This window comes from Oncorhynchus tshawytscha, linkage group LG22 (genome assembly GCF_018296145.1).
Source record: "Oncorhynchus tshawytscha isolate Ot180627B linkage group LG22, Otsh_v2.0, whole genome shotgun sequence".
Classification (NCBI taxonomy): Eukaryota; Metazoa; Chordata; class Actinopteri; order Salmoniformes; family Salmonidae; genus Oncorhynchus; species Oncorhynchus tshawytscha.
This window is the reverse complement of record NC_056450.1, coordinates 6,127,497-6,147,001: the sequence shown is the minus strand read 5'-3', so window position 1 is coordinate 6,147,001 and position 19,505 is coordinate 6,127,497. Positions and strand designations below refer to the sequence as shown.

Below are 19,505 nucleotides of genomic sequence, written 5' to 3'. Positions count from 1 at the left end.
AGGAGGGAGTTACTGAGCAGGCCTTTCCCAATTCACACCAGTATGAATGAAGTTGAGCAGTATGCTGCTGCCACTGTGGCGTGACATGGAAAAAAGAAAAGCAGTGGAATATGTGATGGTTTCCAGAAGTGCTTGTGGTTGTAAAGGAATGGTTCTCTTGGGACTGGGGATACCCCATTTGGAAGGGGTTTTCCAGATCAATCATCCCTATTGTAGGTTCAGTTAAGTGCACAGACTGTAGCTGCTAACTAAGGTATAATTACATTTCTGTTAACAATTTGTGACTCAGATCCTGAAATAGACTCACTTTCCAAAAATGACTTGGTTACCAACGTGTCAACTGAAAGCTTTAACAAACTCCTTGATTCATTTATTGGATTAACATTGGGAGATACTGTAACTGCCGGTTCCTGATCTCACTTGGTGAAGATGCGGAGTGGCATTTTTAATGTCTGTTGGGTAGAGCCACAGATGTGGCTGGGATGTCACACTCTTTGTATTATTTTGGGACCTATACGTATCCCTAGAGCTCAGTAGGCAGATTCTTCACCACCACCAACAACACTGAAGGCCAGTGGTGTGAAAGATCAAATAATTGCTTTGTTTCATCCATTCCCTTCCCCTTGCCTCTCAATTAAATATTAAAGTGGAACTGACTGCATTATACCAACATGAAATCGTAATAAAATCTGTTCATATACTGTACACCACCAGGAAGACAATTACACTTTCTGACAAGCAAGCACTTCGATATTGTCATTTTCACGTTTTCATAAATTCTTAGTATATGTAATTCCCAAACATTCTAAGGCATTTGTGAAAATTCTAAAGCAACGTAGGTAGGGTGTGTTCATAAATTCACTCTGGAGTGCCAGAGTGTGCTCAGAGTGTGCTCAGAGTGTGCTCAGAGTGTGCTCAGAGTGTGCTCAGAGTGTGCTCAGAGTGTGCTCAGAGTGTGCTCAGAGCTCAGAGTGTGCTCAGAGTGTGCTCAGAGTGTGCTCAGAGTGTGCTCTCAGAGTGTGCTCAGAGTGTGCTCAGAGTGTGCTCAGAGTGTGCTCAGAGTGTGCTCAGAGTGTGCTCAGAGTGTGCTCAGAGTGTGCTCTGGGCATTCAGTAAATTCAGAGCATTGTCAGATTGTCTGTTCATCAATTCAGAGCGTTTCACGCTCAGAGTGCACACTGGAAGCGCTGGCCGAGGAGTAGGGTTGGTCCGAGCGTTTTTACCTCACAATGGCAGTCAAGCACCCAAGCTAACTGGCTAACTTTGGGCAGCTTGCTAGCTACTTCCAGACATGTATGAGAGAACACCTCACTCTGACCATTTTACTCGCCCTAGCAGAGGTGGTTAGGCTGTTTTCATGTTATCTAGAGCTTTGGTGACTGTAACTGTGCTGCTGGCAACAACTTAATCATGTTTTTTTTGCCAACGTTTTCTGACACCGGCCACATTCAACAGGTGTTGAGCGTTCGTAAATTCATCAGTAATTCCACTCAGAGGAGAGTGCTCTGAAATCGGAGTAGATAGCCAAAGTGAATTTACGACTGCACCCATAGAGTGGGAAAGCGGCCGTGCATTTGGACAATTAACTGCAGTAAATTAAACATCTGTCTCGTCCAGGACCAGAGGCTACACAGACCGGTGCACCATAGCCAATCAGAGCTACAGTAGGCCTTTATTTGCCTGCCATCATTCACTTTGAACTGGACAGTGTGTTTACAAGCAGTTGCAACAGCGCGACTTTAGATCATTAGAACGCATTCGCCAAAAGCCACAAAATACATCTGAATGGATTTCTGCAAATGTGTCATTACATTAACAGTCCTATTGATCAAACAACCATGAAAAGGTATGCCCTCTCTTCCTCGGTTATGTACATCAACAACAAAAAGATCAACAACTAATGCTACCCAGAGAAAAATGAGATCAAATCTAACAAAGGAACATTAGATAAACCCTCTCAAACTTTTTCAGTTAGTTGGCCGCCAAAATTTCACTGATAGAAGATGGGGAATTGTAGCCTACTCGCCCTTCTGCAGCTTGCCTGCCAAAAATGCATGATTGACCCAACCAAGCACCCAAAGCTAACTGGCTAAAATTGTCTAGCTTGCTCGCTAGCTACTTCCAACACAAATGAAAAAACACCTTACCATTTTACTCACCCTAGCAGAGCTGGCTAGGTTGTTTATATGTTATCAAGAGTCGTCGTAACTAACTATTACTTTCTTTGCCTATGTTAACGGACATCACTCGGTCATATATTCAGTGGGTGTTGTGGGTTTGTAAATTCATAACTTATTCTGTGCTCTGGCACACTCAGACGAGAGTGCCCTGAAATCGAAGTTGATAGCCAGAGTGCATTTGCAAACACAAGCGATATGCTAACTGGATAACAGTCATTCAAGTTCTTGCTAGCTAACAAAATGACACCTGCATGACACAATATGAGGGGAAAAAGTCAGTCACTCACCAACTCCTCCAATGACATGACATGACATCCTCCTAGCAGCTAGCTAGCTAGCTAACATCAAGCTCCGTATCTACACAAATAGATACACTAGCTTATTAGCCCATGTTATGACTGACTTGTGATCATTACTGTTTTAGTCCAAAATATTGAGCCATTGAAACTGAAACACTGCATCCCGAATGAGACAGCAAATCCCGAATGAGGCAGCAAACAATGTACCAGGCCAGCTGTGATTTACAACCTAATAAAAAAAATGTTTGGGAGTACCAAGAAATGTAATGGTGAAGGCATTGATGCTATGGACTGGCCCGCCCGTTCCCCAGAGCTGAATCCAAATGAGCACATCTGGGACATAATGTCTCGCTCCATCCACCAACACCACGTTGCACCACAGACTGTCCAGGAGTTGGCGGATGCTTTAGTCCAGGTCTGGGACCATCCGCCACCTCATCAGGAGCATGCCCAGGCGTTGTAGGGAGGTCATACAGGCACGTGGAGGCCACACACACTACTGAGCCTCATTTTGACTTGTTTTAAGGACATTACATCAAAGTTGGATCAGCCTGTAGTGTGGTTTTCCACTTTAATTTTGAGTGTGACTCCAAATCCAGACCTCCATGGGTTGATAATTTGATTTCCATTTATAATTTTTGTGTGATTTTGTTGTCAGCACATTCAACTATGTAAAAGAAAAAAGAATATTAAAATAAGAATATTTAATTTATTCAGATCTAGGATGTGTTATTTTAGTGTTCCCTTTATTTTTTTGAGCAGCGTATTTTTATCCATCACAATTTTCTTTAACCAATTTGTCTTTAAAAAGATTGTATATTAATTTATTTTAGCGAAAAATACGTTTTTTAAGCAATTAGTATATTTGAGTTTAACCACAATATTTGTTCTGTCTTTTCAGGTGAATTAAACTGAAATTGCATCCAACTTTCTAAGGCTTGTTTTTAAAAAAAGCGATATTTGGGAGATTGTCATTTCCAGTTGCAGTTGTAATCTGAATAAAGGGGAAAAGACAATTCTTGAACATGGGGTGAGACTTTCTTACTAATTTATTATAGAACCATTTCAGATTTAAGTATAACTGCTGTCTTTGGTGAGAGGTCTAATACCTTAATATTTAATAATTCCTGCTCTTCGAATTCATATTCACCCTTTTAATTTTGTCTGGCTTGCAATTCCAAATAAAATTGAATATTTTTTGTTCATATAATTTAAGCAGGTCATTAGGCAGACCCTGGTAGCAAGATCTATTTTTGAGAACTTTCTATTAAAATGTATTGGAGTGAGATCATTTCTTTCATTCGGGATATGTATACCGAGTATGTCCACAATGGTGTTGATCACGTGGACTCGAATATGTTCCGGCCAGCCTCAGAGAGCAACATCAACCACTCGGTGAGTGAGTTTACAAAGAAGTGCAATGGAGATGTTGTATCCACTGTGACTATTAAAACCAACCCTAACCAGAAACAGTGGTTGGATGGCGGCATTCGCGCAAAACTGAAAGCGCAATCCACCGCATTTAACCATGGAAAGAGGTCTGGAAATATAGCTGAATATAATCAGTGGTTATCCCTCCAAAAGGCAATCAAACAAGCTAAATGCCGGTACAGGGAAAAAGTGGAGTCGCAATTTTCAACGGCTCAGGCACGTATGGTATGGTAGGGTCTAAGAGGAAATCATGAACTACAAAAAGATGAACGGCCACACATCGACATCAACGTCATGCTTCTAGACAAACTAAACACCTTCTTTGCTCGCTTTGTGGATAATACATTGCCACCGTCGCAGCTCGCTAACAAGGACTGCGTTTAAACGTGTTAACCCTCTCAAGGCTGCTGGCCCCGACCGCATCCCTAGCATCCTCAGAGCATGTGCAGACCAGCTGGCTGATGTGTTTACAGACATATTCAATCACTCCCTATCCTAGTCTGTTGTTCCCACATGGTTCAAGATGGCTACCATTGTTCCTGTACCCAAGAAGGCAAAGATAACTGAACTACATGACCACAGAAGTGAGTGCTACTATGTAGCACTCACTTCTGTCATCATGAAGTGCTTTGTGAGGCTAGTCAAGGATCATATCACCTCCACCTTACTGGCCACCCTAGACCCACTTCAGTTTGCATACTGCCCCAACCTGTCCACAGATGACGCAATCGCCATCACACTGCCTTATCCCATCTGGACAAAAGGAATACCTATGTAAGAATGCTGTTCACGTACTACAGCTCAGCATTCAACACCATAGTACCCTCCAAGCTCATCATCATCAAGCTGGAGGCCCTGGGTCTCAACCCCGCCCTGTGCAATTGGGTCCTCGACTTTGACGGGCCACCCCCAGGTGGTGAAGTTAGGAAACAACATCTCCGCTTCGCTGACCCTCAACACTGGGGCCCCACAAGGGTGCATGCTCAGCCCTCTCCTGTACTCCCACTCTGCGTGTGGTGCCAGGAAAATAACCTCTCACTCAACGTCAACAAAACAAAGGAGATGATTGTGGACTTCAGGAAACAGCAAAGGGAGCACCCTCCTATCCACATCGAAGGGACAGCAGTGGAGAAGGTGGAACGTTTTAAGTTCCTTGGTGTACACATCACTGAAATGGTCCACCCACACAAACAGCGTGGTGAAGAAGGCACAACAGTGCCTCTTCAACCTCAGGAGGCTTAAGAAATGTGGCTTGTCCCCAAAAACCCTGACAAACCGCAAGGCTCTCCAGAAGGTAGTGAGGTCTGCACAACGCATCACCGGGGTCAAACTACCTGCCCTCCAGGACACCTACTCCACCCGATGTCACAGGAAGGACAAAAAGATCATCAAGGACAACAACCACCCGAGCCACTGCTTGTTCACAACACTATCATCCAGAAGGGGAGGTCAGTACAGGTGCATCATAGTGGGGACCGAGAGATTGAAAAACAGCTTCTATTTCAAGGCCATCAGACTGCTAAACAGCAATCACAAACTCAGAGAGGCTGTTGCCTAAATGGAGACCCAATCACTGAACACTTTAATAAATGGATCACTAGTCACTTTAAACAATTCCACTTTAAATAATGCCACTTTATTATTTTTACCTTTATTTAACTAGGCAAGTCAGTTAAGAACAAATTCTTATTTTCAATGATGGCCTAGGAACAGTGGGTTAACTGCCTGTTCAGGGGCAGAACGACAGATTTGTACCTTGTCAGCTCGGGGGTTTGAACTTGCAACCTTCCGGTTACTAGTACAACGCTCTAGGCTACCCTGCCGCCCCAATAGTGTTTACATATTGCTCATATCACATGTATATACTGTATTTTATATAATCTATTGCACCTTGCCTATGCCGCTCGGCCATCGCTCATCCATATACATATTCTCATTCACCAAGCATTTAGCATTCTATGCACCAAGCATTTAGCTAGAATTTTTGCATCACAACCCTGAAGTGTAAGAGTCCTCCAATTTTTTAAATGGACTGGATCTTTATATACAGTTGGGCAAAAAAGTATTTAGTCAGCCACCAATTGTGCAAGTTCTCCCACTTAAAAAGATGAGGCCTGTAATTTTCATCATAGGTGCACTTCAACTGTGACAGACAAAATGAGAAGAAAAAAATCCAGAAAATCACATTGTAGGATTTTATATGAATTTATTTGCAAATTATGGTGGAAAATAAGTATTTGGTCAATAACAAAAGTTTCAATACTTTGTTATATACCCTTTGTTGGCAATGACAGAGGTCAAACGTTTTCTGTAAGTCTTCACAAGGTTTTCACACACTGTTGCTGGTATTTTGAACCATTCCTCCATGTAGATCTCTTCTAGAGCAGTGATGTTTTGGGGCTGTTGCTGGGCAACACGGACTTTCAACTCCCTCCAAAGATTTTATATGGGGTTGAGATCTGGAGACTGGCTAGGCCACTCCAGGACCTTGAAATGCTTCTTACGAAGCCACTCCTTCGTTGCCCGGGCGGTGTGTTTGGGATCATTGTCATGCTGAAAGACCCAGCCACATTTCATCTTCAATGCCCTTGCTGGATGGAGGTTTTCACTCAAAATCTCACTATACATGGCCCCATTCATTCTTTCCTTTACACGGATCAGTCGTCCTGGTCCCTTTGCAGAAAAACAGCCCCAAAGCATGATGTTTCCACCCCCATGCTTCACAGTAGGTATGGTGTTCTTTGGATGCAACTCAGCATTCTTTGTCCTCCAAACACGACGAGTTGAGTTTTACCAAAAAGTTATATTTTGGTTTCATCTGACCATATGACATTCTCCCAATCTTCTTCTGGATCATCCAAATGCTCTCTAGCAAACTTCAGATGGGCCTGGGCATGTACTTGCTTAAGTAGGGGGACACGTCTGGCACTGCAGGATTTGAGTCCCTGGCGGCGTAGTGTGTTACTGATGGTAGGCTTTGTTAATTTGGTCCCAGCTCTCTGCAGGTCATTCACTAGGTCCCCCCGTGTGGTTCTGGCATTTTTGCTCACCGTTCTTGTGATCATTTTGACCCCATGGGGTGAGATCTTGCGTGGAGCCACAGATCGAGGGAGATTATCAGTGGTCTTGTATGTCTTCCATTTCCTAATAATTGCTCCCACAGTTGATTTCTTCAAACCAAGCTGCTTATCTATTGCAGATTCAGTCTTCCCAGCCTGGTGCAGGTCTACAATTTTGTTTCTGGTGTCCTTTGACAGCTCTTTGGTCTTGGCCATAGTGGAGTGTGACTGTTTGAGGTTGTGGACAGGTGTCTTTTATATTGATAACAAGTTCAAACAGGTGCCATTAATACAGGTAATGAGTGGAGGACAGAGGAGCCTCTTAAAGAAGAAGTTACAGGTCTGTGAGAGCCAGAAATCTTGCTTGTTTGTAGGTGACCAAATACTTATTTTCCACCATAATTTGCAAATAAATTTATAATAAATCCTAAAAAAAGGAAATTCTCATTCTGTCTGTCATAGTTGAAGTGTACCTATGATGAAAATTACAGGCCTCTCTCATCTTTTTAAGTGGGAGAACTTGCACATTTGGTGGCTGACTAAATACTTTTCCCCACCGGAGAGACCGGGATCCATCCTTCGAAAAGAGCACACAGTGCCACCACAGAACAGAAGCAGATCAACTGCCAAATGCATTTCCATCGCTCTCACCTTAATTTGTATTATATATATCCATTAAAAAATATATACACTGGCGTTCAGAAGTTTGGGGTCACTTAGAAATGTCCTTGCAATTTTTTTAACATCAAATTGATCAGAACTGCAGTGTGGACATAGTCATTTTCAATATTAACTATTGTTACTGGAAATGGCTGCTTTTTAATGGAATATTTACATAGGCATACAGAGGCCCATTATCAACAACCATCACTCCTGTATTCCAAATGGCACATTGTGTTAGCTAATCCAAATGTATCATTTAACCCTTTTGCAATTAAGTTAGCACAGGAGCACTTTTGCAATTAAGTTAGCACAGTTGAAAACTGTTGTGCTGATTAAAGATCCAATGAAACTGGCCTTCTTTAGACTAGTTGAGTATCTGGAGAATCAGCATTTGTGGCTCAAAATGGCCAGAAACAAATGTTTTTTTCTGAAACTCGTCAGCCTATTCTTGTTCTGAGAAATGAATGCTATTCCATGTGAGAAATTGCCAAGAAACTGAAGATCTCGTACAGCGCTGTGTACTACTCCCTTCACAGAACAGCGCACACTGGCACTAACCAGAATAGAAAGAGGAGTGGGAGGCCCCAGTGCACAACTGAGCAAGAGGACATTAGAGTGTCTAGTATGAGAAACTGACGCCTCACAAGTCCTCAACTGGCAGCTTCATTAAATAGTACCCGCAAAATACCAGTCTCAATGATTACAGTGAAGAGGGATGCTGGCCTTCTAGGCAGAATTTCAAAGAAAAAGCCATATCTTAGACTGGCCAATAAAAAGAAAAGATTAAGATGGGCAAAAGAACAAGAAGGCCAGCATCACGGAGTCGCCTCTTCACTGTTGACGTTGAGACTGGTGTTTTGCGGGTACTATTTAATGACTACTCCATTCTCATAGAGGAGTAGTCTTTGTGTCTTTACAATTGGTTATAAATATGCAGTTTATCTACTATGAGAGCTACGTGTTTCCCTTTGTCTCTTTTCCTTGAAAATTAAATACAGAACTTTGCGCTGTTCCTTAGGGAACTGATCATTCATGCCTATTTTCATGCCAGCAAATCTTTTACCCAGGCTTTTAACCATTATTCTGTCTTTAAAGAAAGCACATTTGGCAATGATTGGGAGTTCATGAATTTGTTTTTTTAGCATAAACTGGGAATATGATATTTTTGACTGATACAATGATTGTCTGTTTCATATCTGCAAAGTAGTTAAAACGCTGTCAGTTCCACTTTAATGCGGCATTTTGAGAATTTTGCGCAATGAGCCATGTGCATTCTTTTAAAATAGACTCTTTATCATCTGGAGTAAAAACAGAGTGTTTTTTCACAGTGCCCATCCACTCAAATGAACCCATTGTGTCTCTAAAATCCCAGCCTCTATGCAGGGAGTTACTAACAGAGAAGTGAAGCGAGTGACTCCAGCTGTGCCTAGCAAATGCTTGTGAAATATGGTGTGTCAACTCCACTGAGACCTGCCAAGAACTGTCTGGGTTTGTTTCGTATGAAACTGGCTATGTGCTTCCAAATGAACCCAAATCTTTGTTTTCTGTTGCCATGGGCACCATGGGATCGTTTTGGAATTTTCCTGTGGTTTCGACGTCAGAGGGAGGATTCCTAATGGTAATTACTGAGAATGTGTGGTGTGGAATAGGGGGAGACGGATAGAGTGGGAATGAGCGTGCAAGAAGGAGAGAAAGTGAAATGAGAAAGAATTTGAGTGAATAAAGAGTTTGTAGAAATAGAAGGAGAAAGACAGAGAGGGGATTGTAATGTATGTGTGTGCCTGCGTGCTGTGCATACTGTATGTCCTTGTCCTTATAGCTTGTCCTCCAGGGCCCAGTGTCTCACTCTCCATCACCACCCTGTCATAGCTCCCACCCTATAGACCTCACCCCAGTTATATGTCTTCACATTACTGACTCATTACGGCAGGACGAAATCGGATGTCATTGTTTACAATAGGACAGTACTGCCAATTCCACCAGGGAAGCGGCAGACGGCATGGGCGCCAAAAGTAAAAATATCTCTTTTGACGTTGACTGTGGCGGCAAAACCAAATCAGATGTTAGCCCCTGTGACTATTCTTAACTAAAACAATACAACAGTGAGTCATTTATATTTAGAAATATCATATAGCATCTAGCTAAGAAATATTGTGGTTCAAAGTGCTGTATTTATTCTGTTTTTAATTTTTTGACACCCACTGTGCACATATGTCAATTCCACATCTATTCCACGTTGATTCAATGTAATTTCATTGAAATGACGCAGAAACAATGTATTCAACCAGTGTGTGCCCACTGGGAAGCTAGCATGTTTTTCAAACTAGCTAGGCCACCAGTTTTCATGCAGCGCTACAAGAGGCTATATCAGTCCAGTAATACAGGACTAGTAAAGGCCCAGTGCACTCCTTTTGTGAATAACTGTTATTTTATTAGGATTTTTCATGGGGTGCTGCAGCACCCTCAGCACCGCTACTTCCCGGGGCTATGATGCCATCTGATCAGACTTAATTTGAGTCTGTAATGTGAGCGCAGCATTAGCACTCAGTTACAGATTCGCGCCACCCGGCATAGGTCACCCCACCTTCTCACACTCATCCCAACCCAGAGACCCCCACCCTCCAACCATCCAGACCTGGACAATAGCTGCTGTAATTTGCTCAACAGGAATCCAGGAGTCATCTTTACAGTCAGCCTGCAAGCTGATGCATTGAGCCCACCACCAGGAAACCTGAAAAAACACCCTTCACACACACACCCACGATGTCAGGTAGGTTTACACGAGGTGAGTGATGTGATGTCTGTGGTGCACCATTCACCCTCAGAGGAATGTTGAGCACACCTGATAATTGTTTGCAGCCATCTGCACAGTCTTATGAATCAGATGAGCTTTTCTTATGTCATGCTACATTACAAGTCCATCCATGTGACATGCACTTTATGTTGTCGTTTATCAACATGACACAGCCTGTTGGAGCTAGTTGATCTAAGGGGCTTTGTGTGGTTCATGGGAGTTTCTGGGAAAGGTCTATTGTCAGTTGTAATTTTCAGGGGTGAGAGATGTCCTGCCAAGTCACATTGAGAGACTGACCCTGGGTCGGCTAGTCTCTCCAGTGGCTGGCTTTAGATATAAGACCCTCTGTGGGTGTTCCTTGAACGGGATGGGCATGGCTAGAACAGAGCCTTACAGACCATCTAACAATCCTGCTCAGTCAGAGCCTAAGAGGAAACTCATTCTTACTCCAGTGAAAAAGGGCTCTCTGAAGATGGGCCAAAGCCAGAACTCAATGGGGCCAATCACGGCCAGATCACAAGGCTCATCTGAGGACAGTCCAAATAACTCTTCCCAGAATTTAAAAGTAAAAGTGCAAACCGGCAAACCCACTCCTCCCTTTAACAGAATGACTCAAATCACCGTAGCCTCGTCTACACCTTGCGCTAAGATGTGAGTTTCGTGATCTGATCAATATAATCCAATCATTATCTGATCAAGGTTTGTTGCGTCTACACATTGTATTAAAATGTGTATCTTGTCTGTCCACTGTGTCCGCATTGTAACAAGATTAGCTGGTGCCTCCCTATATGCAAATTATTTTACAGTTATACTTGTTTATTTTAAGACAATTACTGATGCCATAAGTTAATGGTGCTACCCGTCAATGATTTTAGAGATAGGTATATGTGTCCAAATGTTTATTGATTGAAAGCATTTTAAAAATTGCACAATAAGAACTTGTTGTCTCTCAAATACATCATTACAATTGTTGGCTAGCTGGCTAGTGAATTTGATCCATATTAGCATATATCATGTCTAAGTCCAAACACCTCAAAACACAAAATGGTATCAAGAACAAGATACCACAACAGTAGCTGAAACGAGCCATGTACGATTACCCACGTGGCAGCTTCTTTTCATTGTTGCCAGCTATCTGACCGTTCACAAACACACTGCCTTTTACCCCTGCGTGCACATTGTGGCTCAAAATGATCGTGAAGTTGTCAGGCAACCCTATCTATACCCCTGCTTCCCAAAGTTCTTTTCAAAAGGTATGATTAATTCATAATGTGAAACAATATGGTGCCACAGTAGCCTACAGTTAAGTTATCCTACATTTACCTCACATTTTGGTCATTTAGCTAATGCTTTTATCCAGAGTGACCTAGTCACGAAAGTTGTCCTTTGGTTTCACAGGAACCATTAAGTAGCACTTTTTACATCCTGTTTATGAAGGACCATAAACTATTGAGTTTACTGACGTTATGTTGAGAATAGAGATACCGCTAGTCTTGCATCACCATATTCCCAAGTCCCATCAACCAGGAAGCTTCATACAGAGGCTAAGGCCAGGATTAAATCCGTCTTGCGTTAGATCCTAGTTATAGCATGCTTGACATTGAAAGTTAATTTCCAATTGAGCCGACATTTGCAGCGTTTAGCTTGAAAGCGACCTCTGCGAACGCGGTTACATTGCCTTTAAAAGTTGCACTGTCTACAAGGGCAATCGGATTGACTCCTGGCCTAAGATAACACTGTGTTATCCAAGATTGTGAAAAAGAGGACTCATTTTGAAAGTAGGGTTAGCAGGGTGGTTTGCTTATGAGATGGAACACTGAAGATAAGACAGACAAGCTCCAACAGGATGGGCCACATTGAGACAGTTATCCCTATCTGCATTAGCCCCCATCAACATCTCTGTGTCCCAAGCCGGTGTGGCACCAGGGAGGACCAGGCAAGACTCTGCAGGCACAGCCTTACAACTGGATGAGCTTGGAATGCTAACATTAGCAAACCATACAAATACCATGAGGTCTGGGTGGCTGTGCCTTTGGAAAATATAACTCACATTATGGCTCACTGCATTTGGATCAAACAGTCCATTATTTTATAACCACCACACCAAAAGGGAATATCTACTGTACATAGGGTACTTTCTCAAACGGTCTAAAACAGAGTTTCTCATGGTTCTAACTACACACATGCCTCCAAGAGAGGCAAAGATAGTTGTTTTAAATTTGTAAGGAATTCTTTCTTGACTTAATTTCCTGCCTCATGCTCCTTCCTGATTCTCTGGGACAGAAATACCTTCTACTGGGATGAGAGGAAGAGACAATAATCCCACAGGCAGCATAAAGAAAGTGATCTTTATTTTATCGGCTTTGTAGGAGAGGCTTGTTAGTTCATGGCCTCTTATATTAGGTATATCCAAACACTGCTATACTATTGATGGTACTATGTGTAAATACTGTAGGTGCCTGTGTGTACACTACTAAGATAGCCACAAGGGGAGAGTGTGCGAGAAAGAGAGAGCTAGATAGAGAGAGAGAGCTCACCCTTACCACCCTTATCTTTGCATTGTTCTTATGCTCTGAGAATGAATGGGGCAGTATCAATTTACTACCAAAGGAACGGCATCTGAGAAAAAAAAACACCTTTAAGACTTTTCTCTTGTTGGGAGCCAATTGCAGCTTTCCATATCTCAGTGGGGAATGTCCCGGGTAAAATTACAGGGGGTCTCTTCCGGATATGTTTACAACAAGATTAGAGTTGCCTTTGTTCCTGCATGTCTGCACAGGGCTAGGCTAATTGTTCTTTTGTTTAGCTTGTCTGGAACTCATATCCTCAGATAGGTGGAGGACAATTAGGTCCATGTCCAGTTCTTTACATAATCTCATGTGGTATACTTATAATGAGGGGTTTAACTGGTCTACTCCGTTTCATTTTTCATTATTTTTTTATAAAATAAGTTTATATTTTGGGTTCTGATGTTTAAGACAGTTGAACAAAGCTCATGTGAATAAGTTATATTATTCAAGAATCAATGGCTATAGCTATATATAATTGATTTAAAAAAAGGTCCAAAAATGGAGGTATCAATCCTGAATTGCCCCTTTAACTGTCTGTGTGGTTTGTGATGCGACTCATGCCCCTGCCAGTTTGCATGTGATTCCAGGTTTTCAAGGTATGCCAGTGAGGAAATTGAGAAACCCTGTATATGGAGTGGAACACAAATACATTACAGTTCACACACAAGCAGTTTATATAATATATTTTCATATTTGGGCACAGAATTAATCACAAATATGTAAAAACAGAAAATGTTTCTGATCACCATCTTTCTGTCTTTACCATTCCATACTTATTCTGTGACATTACAATTAAAGAGATGGCAATCTCAAATTACCAAGGGATTTTAAAAGGAAAAGCTACAAACTGAGGCAAACAAAAATAGTACCATCTCACTCACATTTGAAGAAGTGTACTTTAGAGTTTCACTTTTGAGAGAGAAAAGCCAGACATGAGGACAAAGGAGTATGAAAAGTGCTTTTGGGGCATAGAGGAGAGAGGGAGGGAACTTGGGCAGAGGGGAGTTTCTAGTGGGAGGGACTGTGGGGGCCTGCAGGGTTATATAGTTAGAACGGCTTCCTCTCTGCCCCTGCTCTGTGTGTCTGTGTGCTCCGGTTTCTGCTGGCCCACTCTTAACTCTCTGTGCCTCTCTCAGTCTCTCTTGCTCCAACGAAAATGAGTGTCAAACGAAGCAGCGTCAGGGGACCTGGTAGTGGGTACAGCCAATCCATCACTCGCAGCTCTGCTGCTCCTGCCTACCGGGCCGCCAGCACCTATGGTGGAGCTGGGGGTCAGGGGACCCGCATCTCCTCTGTGTCCTACTCAGGTGTGCGCAGCGGGATGGGAGGGATGGGGATGGGAGGCTCCGGGGGCTCCATGTCCAGCAGCATCCAGGTGAGCACCAGCGGGGACACAGCCGACATCATGGGCAATGAGAAGTTTGCCATGCAGAACCTCAACGACCGTCTGGCCTCTTACCTGGAGATGGTGAGGAACCTGGAGCAGGCCAATGGCAAACTGGAGCTGAAGATCAGGGAGGCCATGGAGAAGAGAGGCCCAGACGTCAACGACTACAGCCGCTACAACGCCATCTTGGATGACCTGAGGAAGAAGGTGAGAGGGCTGTGGGAGGAAGGAAGGTACTATTGGCTAATATTAGAAATGCTGGAGAATCTATACTATAGAGCTTTAGGGAAGTAATGTGTCTTTCAAATGCAAGTTCACTGTCCTAGAATGGCTGACCCAATGGATAAGAGTGTAACAGAGTGTCAGAATGTAGTTTGGGAGTGAAAGAGGGAACACAGTGGCCCTACTTCATTTCCTTGTCAGATTATTCCCCTTGGTAGTAAAAACCCAGGTCAGCTGGTTTGTTCATTAGAGCCGTGCTGATCAGTGATGGCAGTGTGCCAGCATCTCCAGGCAGAAGGCCAAAGGCAGACATAAAGCAATAAGAAGGGTAATTCCAAGGGGTTCTGCTGACTTTCGACATGGCCAGAGTTCTGGGTCCAGCTAGCTTTTTTGGGACACAGAGATGGCTAGCAATAAAAGGATTATCGATGATATACTGACAAGTTTCCCCATGAAAGCAAGGATAGTTGTTACAGTTTAAGATAAAGTTCAAGAGGTTGTTTTTATATTGTCTCTCTGCTTTGGTGAGTGTATAAACGTTAAATGGAAATACAATTCACTAGTATCGATGAGAGAGAAGGGAACTCACACCTTATAGTACTATTTGATGGTGTGGTCCTTACTTTTAGGGTGGAGCATGGTAATGAGTTTTGGAGTCAATGTGTGCCATTAAAAAGTTGTCCATCTAACCGTCTAAGTCATTCCAATCCCATTCATCTGATAGTGTTACATTCATATATATCCTGAAAAATTGACATATGGGTTTGTAATGCCTTTATGTGTGTACACTGTGGGGAAATTAAGAACATTCTGTGAGTCATCCAACTGTAAATGAGAGCTGATGATACTTCAAAATAGGCTAATTATCTGGGTGGAAAAACTGTTATAAAACAAATTATAGGCCTAATGCATTTGCAACAAGTTACTGTTGTACTTTAGAGTATACAGCAAATCCTTAATACTATATTTCATTTTTTATAAAAAATGTAAAAAAAGCTCTTTCCATTGGATTCTGGAAGATTCCAGTCATCGGCCATTTGGACCTTGCTGAAGCAACATGCCAAAGTAACAACCCAAAGTGACAGAGTAGCTATGCAAAATATGGAGATTATATGGTAGATGCCAGATACCAATAGCGAAAGACAAAATGCAAATAGGACAGACTATCACCACAGCATTCCTATTACTTTGTCCCTTTGAAAAAAAATCTGAATAAGGACACTGAACTCAGCCTTGAAAAAAATAAATGGTAAAAGCAACATGGTTTAAATATTTGTTTAGTCTCCTGCTCTTGTTTTGGCTCTCATTATGAAGCCTTGCATAAAGGGTTAGGGGAGGAAGGGAGTTAGGGCTGATGTTTGCCTTGCTATTAATGCTTGCCTTTGTTGGCTTTACCAACTGCCCATGGTATCTAATTGACCCCCAACTCCATAGATTAGAGTCCCAACAGGTTTATTTTTCTTTGTCATGATACCAGGATGTGGTTGCTAGTTCAAATGTTCATCCTTCAAAAAACAAGGCTTATCTTGCCAGGAACAACAGGATATCCAACCCAGTAACCATCCCGCCATCCCCCACACACACACGCACCAACCTCCCACCTGATGCAAATCCACTGCCTTCTTCCTGGCACGTCAACTAGCTCACCAGCAGCTTTGCTGTTTGTTAATGATTGCCCAGATTGTGTAACCTGCACGCATCCATCCCCACCCTTATCTACTGTACCATGGAGAGCAAACACTGTGGCTGTGGGGTAGCTGGCCTTCCCTGATCCTGGCTGCCATGGGCTTTCGGAATTCCCACACCTGCCTTTTCACTTTGATACTCATTACAGAAAAGTATTGAAACTGTTGTGAAAAAAATGTAAATAAAAGTGTGTTGACTTTAACTCATTCCTCTCTGTCATTGGTAGGTGTTTGATGCCACAAAAGACAACGCCCGTCTGTGTCTTCAGATCGACAATGCACGCTTGGCTGCTGATGACTTCAGGGTGAAGTAAGTAATGCTTAGTAGAGCACAAAACTATCAGCCAGTTGCTGGCACACCTTAATTAACGACAGCATGATGAACATCCAATGAAAACAAAACAAAGACAGTTGATGTGCCACATTATCTGCATACCCTCCATACTATTAGTGACACTTTAGAGAATATTCCACCGTAGCTCTCCAGGTCACTTTATCGGATGCTATTTTCTGTGTGTCTTGCAGGTTCGAGTCCGAGCTGTCCATCCGGCAGTCTGTTGAAGCTGACATTGTTGGCCTGAGGAAGGTCATTGATGACACCAACATGGGCCGCATGAACCTGGAGAGCGAGATCGAATCTCTAAAGGAGGAGCTCATCTTCCTGAAGAAGAACCACGACAACGTAAGCTCTTGACCCAACCACCAAACCAACATAATACACATGACCCAACCTCACCTCTCTTGCAAACCCAAATGTATATTTACCATATTCCTTGTCAATGGTTTAGCAAGAGTAAGACCTAGCATGCCTACATAGGAGACAAAGTCAACCTTACTGTATAAACAGGGGTGTTGTGTGTGAGATCTTTTGGATTTAGCAATGGAGCGGTAAGTGCGGCGCAACCATAGGATTTACCCAGGGGGCCCTTGAGTACCCAAACAAACGGCCTAAACATGGATGCTGACTTCAGTCTTGAAAACAAATTGCTTAATGAATGTTAACGTTGTTGTCCATTTGGCCAAACAGGAGGTGATGGAGATGCGTAACATGATCTCCCAGTCTGGAGTGCAGGTGGATGTGGATGCTCCTAAGGGACAGGACCTGGCCGCTATCATGGCTGAGGTCCGGGCCAAGTATGAGAAGGAGGCCCTGAAGAACCAGGAGGAGCTCAAAGCATGGCACGAAACACGGGTAACACCTAGCAGCTAAATCATTTGAAAACAGCCACAGAAATGCCCTCTTAACCAATGATTTTTAAACTGACATCTATATCCTCTATCCCTTCCAGATCACAGAGGTGCAGTCTGTGGTGTCACAGAACACAGAGGCCCTGCAGGGCGCACACACAGAGATCAATGACCTCCGCAGACAGCTACAGACACTGGAGATTGAGCTGGACTCACAGAAAAGCTTGGTAAAGATCCCTCAATAACACTATACTCACCCAGCCAGTGTGTACAAAATACATCACGGCATCAATGCCATTGGTTAAGTTCATGTTAATTTACAAGTCCAACCATCTGTCCTGAATGTCTTCCTCTTTCTAACAGAAAGGTTCTCTGGAGGGAACCCTGCGCGACACAGAGATGCGCTACAACATGGAGATGGAATCCTTGAACAACATCCTCGTGGGTCTGGAGTCTGAGCTGACCAACCTCCGCTCCAACATCCAGCAGCAGACACAGGAGTACGAGCACCTGCTCAACATCAAGATGAAGCTGGAGGCGGAGATCGCCACATACAGAAGACTGCTGGACGGAGGAGACTTCAAGTGAGTAAGACAGAGGGTGTACTTCCAACCAATGAAGTAGACCTGAGAAAGATAATGAGGTTTGTTGTCAGCCAAGAGCCTATTAGGGTAAATGGTAATCTAAAGAGCCCTTTTCTATCTTGGAAGCACAAGTAGCCATATTGAAACCAGGTTTCTGTTGGCTGACAGTTGTGAAACTATCTCCCTCTCTCAAGGCTCCAGGATGCTCTGGAGGACCAGCGGACAGTGAAGACCAAGGTGATGACCGTCACACAGACTCTGGTGGATGGGAAAGTTGTCTCCTCCAGCACAGAGACCAAGGAGAGGAAACAGTGAGACCACACCCATCGTTCCCCGTCATCCTTAACGTACAACACCAATCGACACCTCATAAGCATACGATAACATCTAGCTGGATATAAGAAGAAAGCTATCTCATCATTGTATTTATTTCATCATTGTTTCTTTTGCTTTTGGGTCTTGTGTTTTTTTTATCTTACGCATGTAAGAATACATACGTTTAAGTTCAGAATTGAGAAATTTGGGACAAAGTTGGTTTAACCAATGTTTTAGACCTTTAAATTAGCAATTGGATGAAGTAAAATATCTGTATATCTATTAACTTTCTTTTTCTACCATTGTCATCTTACTTTTCTTTCTGTCCAATTGAATTTGCCTGATGTGATGTACCTTCATTGTACAATAAAATTTTACCGGAATCTTGAGTATTGTCTTTCAATGGCTGTGCACTCCTTTGAACATTTTACTCCAAACATGCACTATTGCTGCATAATAGAACAAACAGCTTTTCGAGGTTACCACTTTTCATCATGGATTGTGGTTCATGTCAAAATAGCAACTTTACTACAACAAATTGAAACTAATAACAAATGCATATTGAGCAGAGAAGGACAATTATTTACACAGATCATAAAGGTGGATGTCATATTTGCTCTAATCTTCTTCTATAGGTTAACTACTGATAGTGCTTTACAAAAGATCACATAGATCAAATATTACTTTAACCTATTTTTTTAACCTTTATTTAACTAGGCAAGTCAGTTAAGAACAAATTCTTATTTTCAATGACGGCCTAGGAACAGTGGGTTAACTGCCTGTTCAGGGGCAGAACAACAGATTTGTACCTTGTCAGCTCGGGGATATGAACTTGCAACCTTTCGGTTACTAGTCCAACGCTCGAACCACTATGGGTTAGCTATGATAGTGCATTGCCTCGCCATCGTCCATGGTGGATTCTACGGCTGGCTTGGGTCCACCATGCTCCAGCTTCCATCGGTCCTCAAGGGGTCTTCTGAACCACTCATCTGCTGTTAGCATCGGAAGCTCTATGGTGAGAAACATCTCGGGTCCTGGGGCCATAACCATGTGTTATTCTGGGGCACGAGTACAGGACATTACTAGGCGGCTTCCTACCATACTACAACAACTGCCGTGGGCTGACTG

At 42.9% G+C, this 19,505-nt stretch overlaps 1 protein-coding gene across 1 annotated transcript; it reads left to right on the top strand.

The window, feature by feature from the left end:
- Positions 1–14,056: 14,056 nt before the first annotated feature.
- LOC112221628 (keratin, type I cytoskeletal 18) lies at positions 14,057–18,766 on the top strand. The gene is made up of 7 exons (XM_024383804.2): positions 14,057–14,590; positions 16,518–16,600; positions 16,816–16,972; positions 17,318–17,482; positions 17,580–17,705; positions 17,842–18,062; positions 18,257–18,766. Exons 1-7 carry the CDS (start codon positions 14,153–14,155, stop codon positions 18,375–18,377), a joined length of 1,311 nt encoding a protein of 436 aa, XP_024239572.1. The 5' UTR covers positions 14,057–14,152; the 3' UTR covers positions 18,378–18,766.
- Positions 18,767–19,505: the final 739 nt, after the last annotated feature.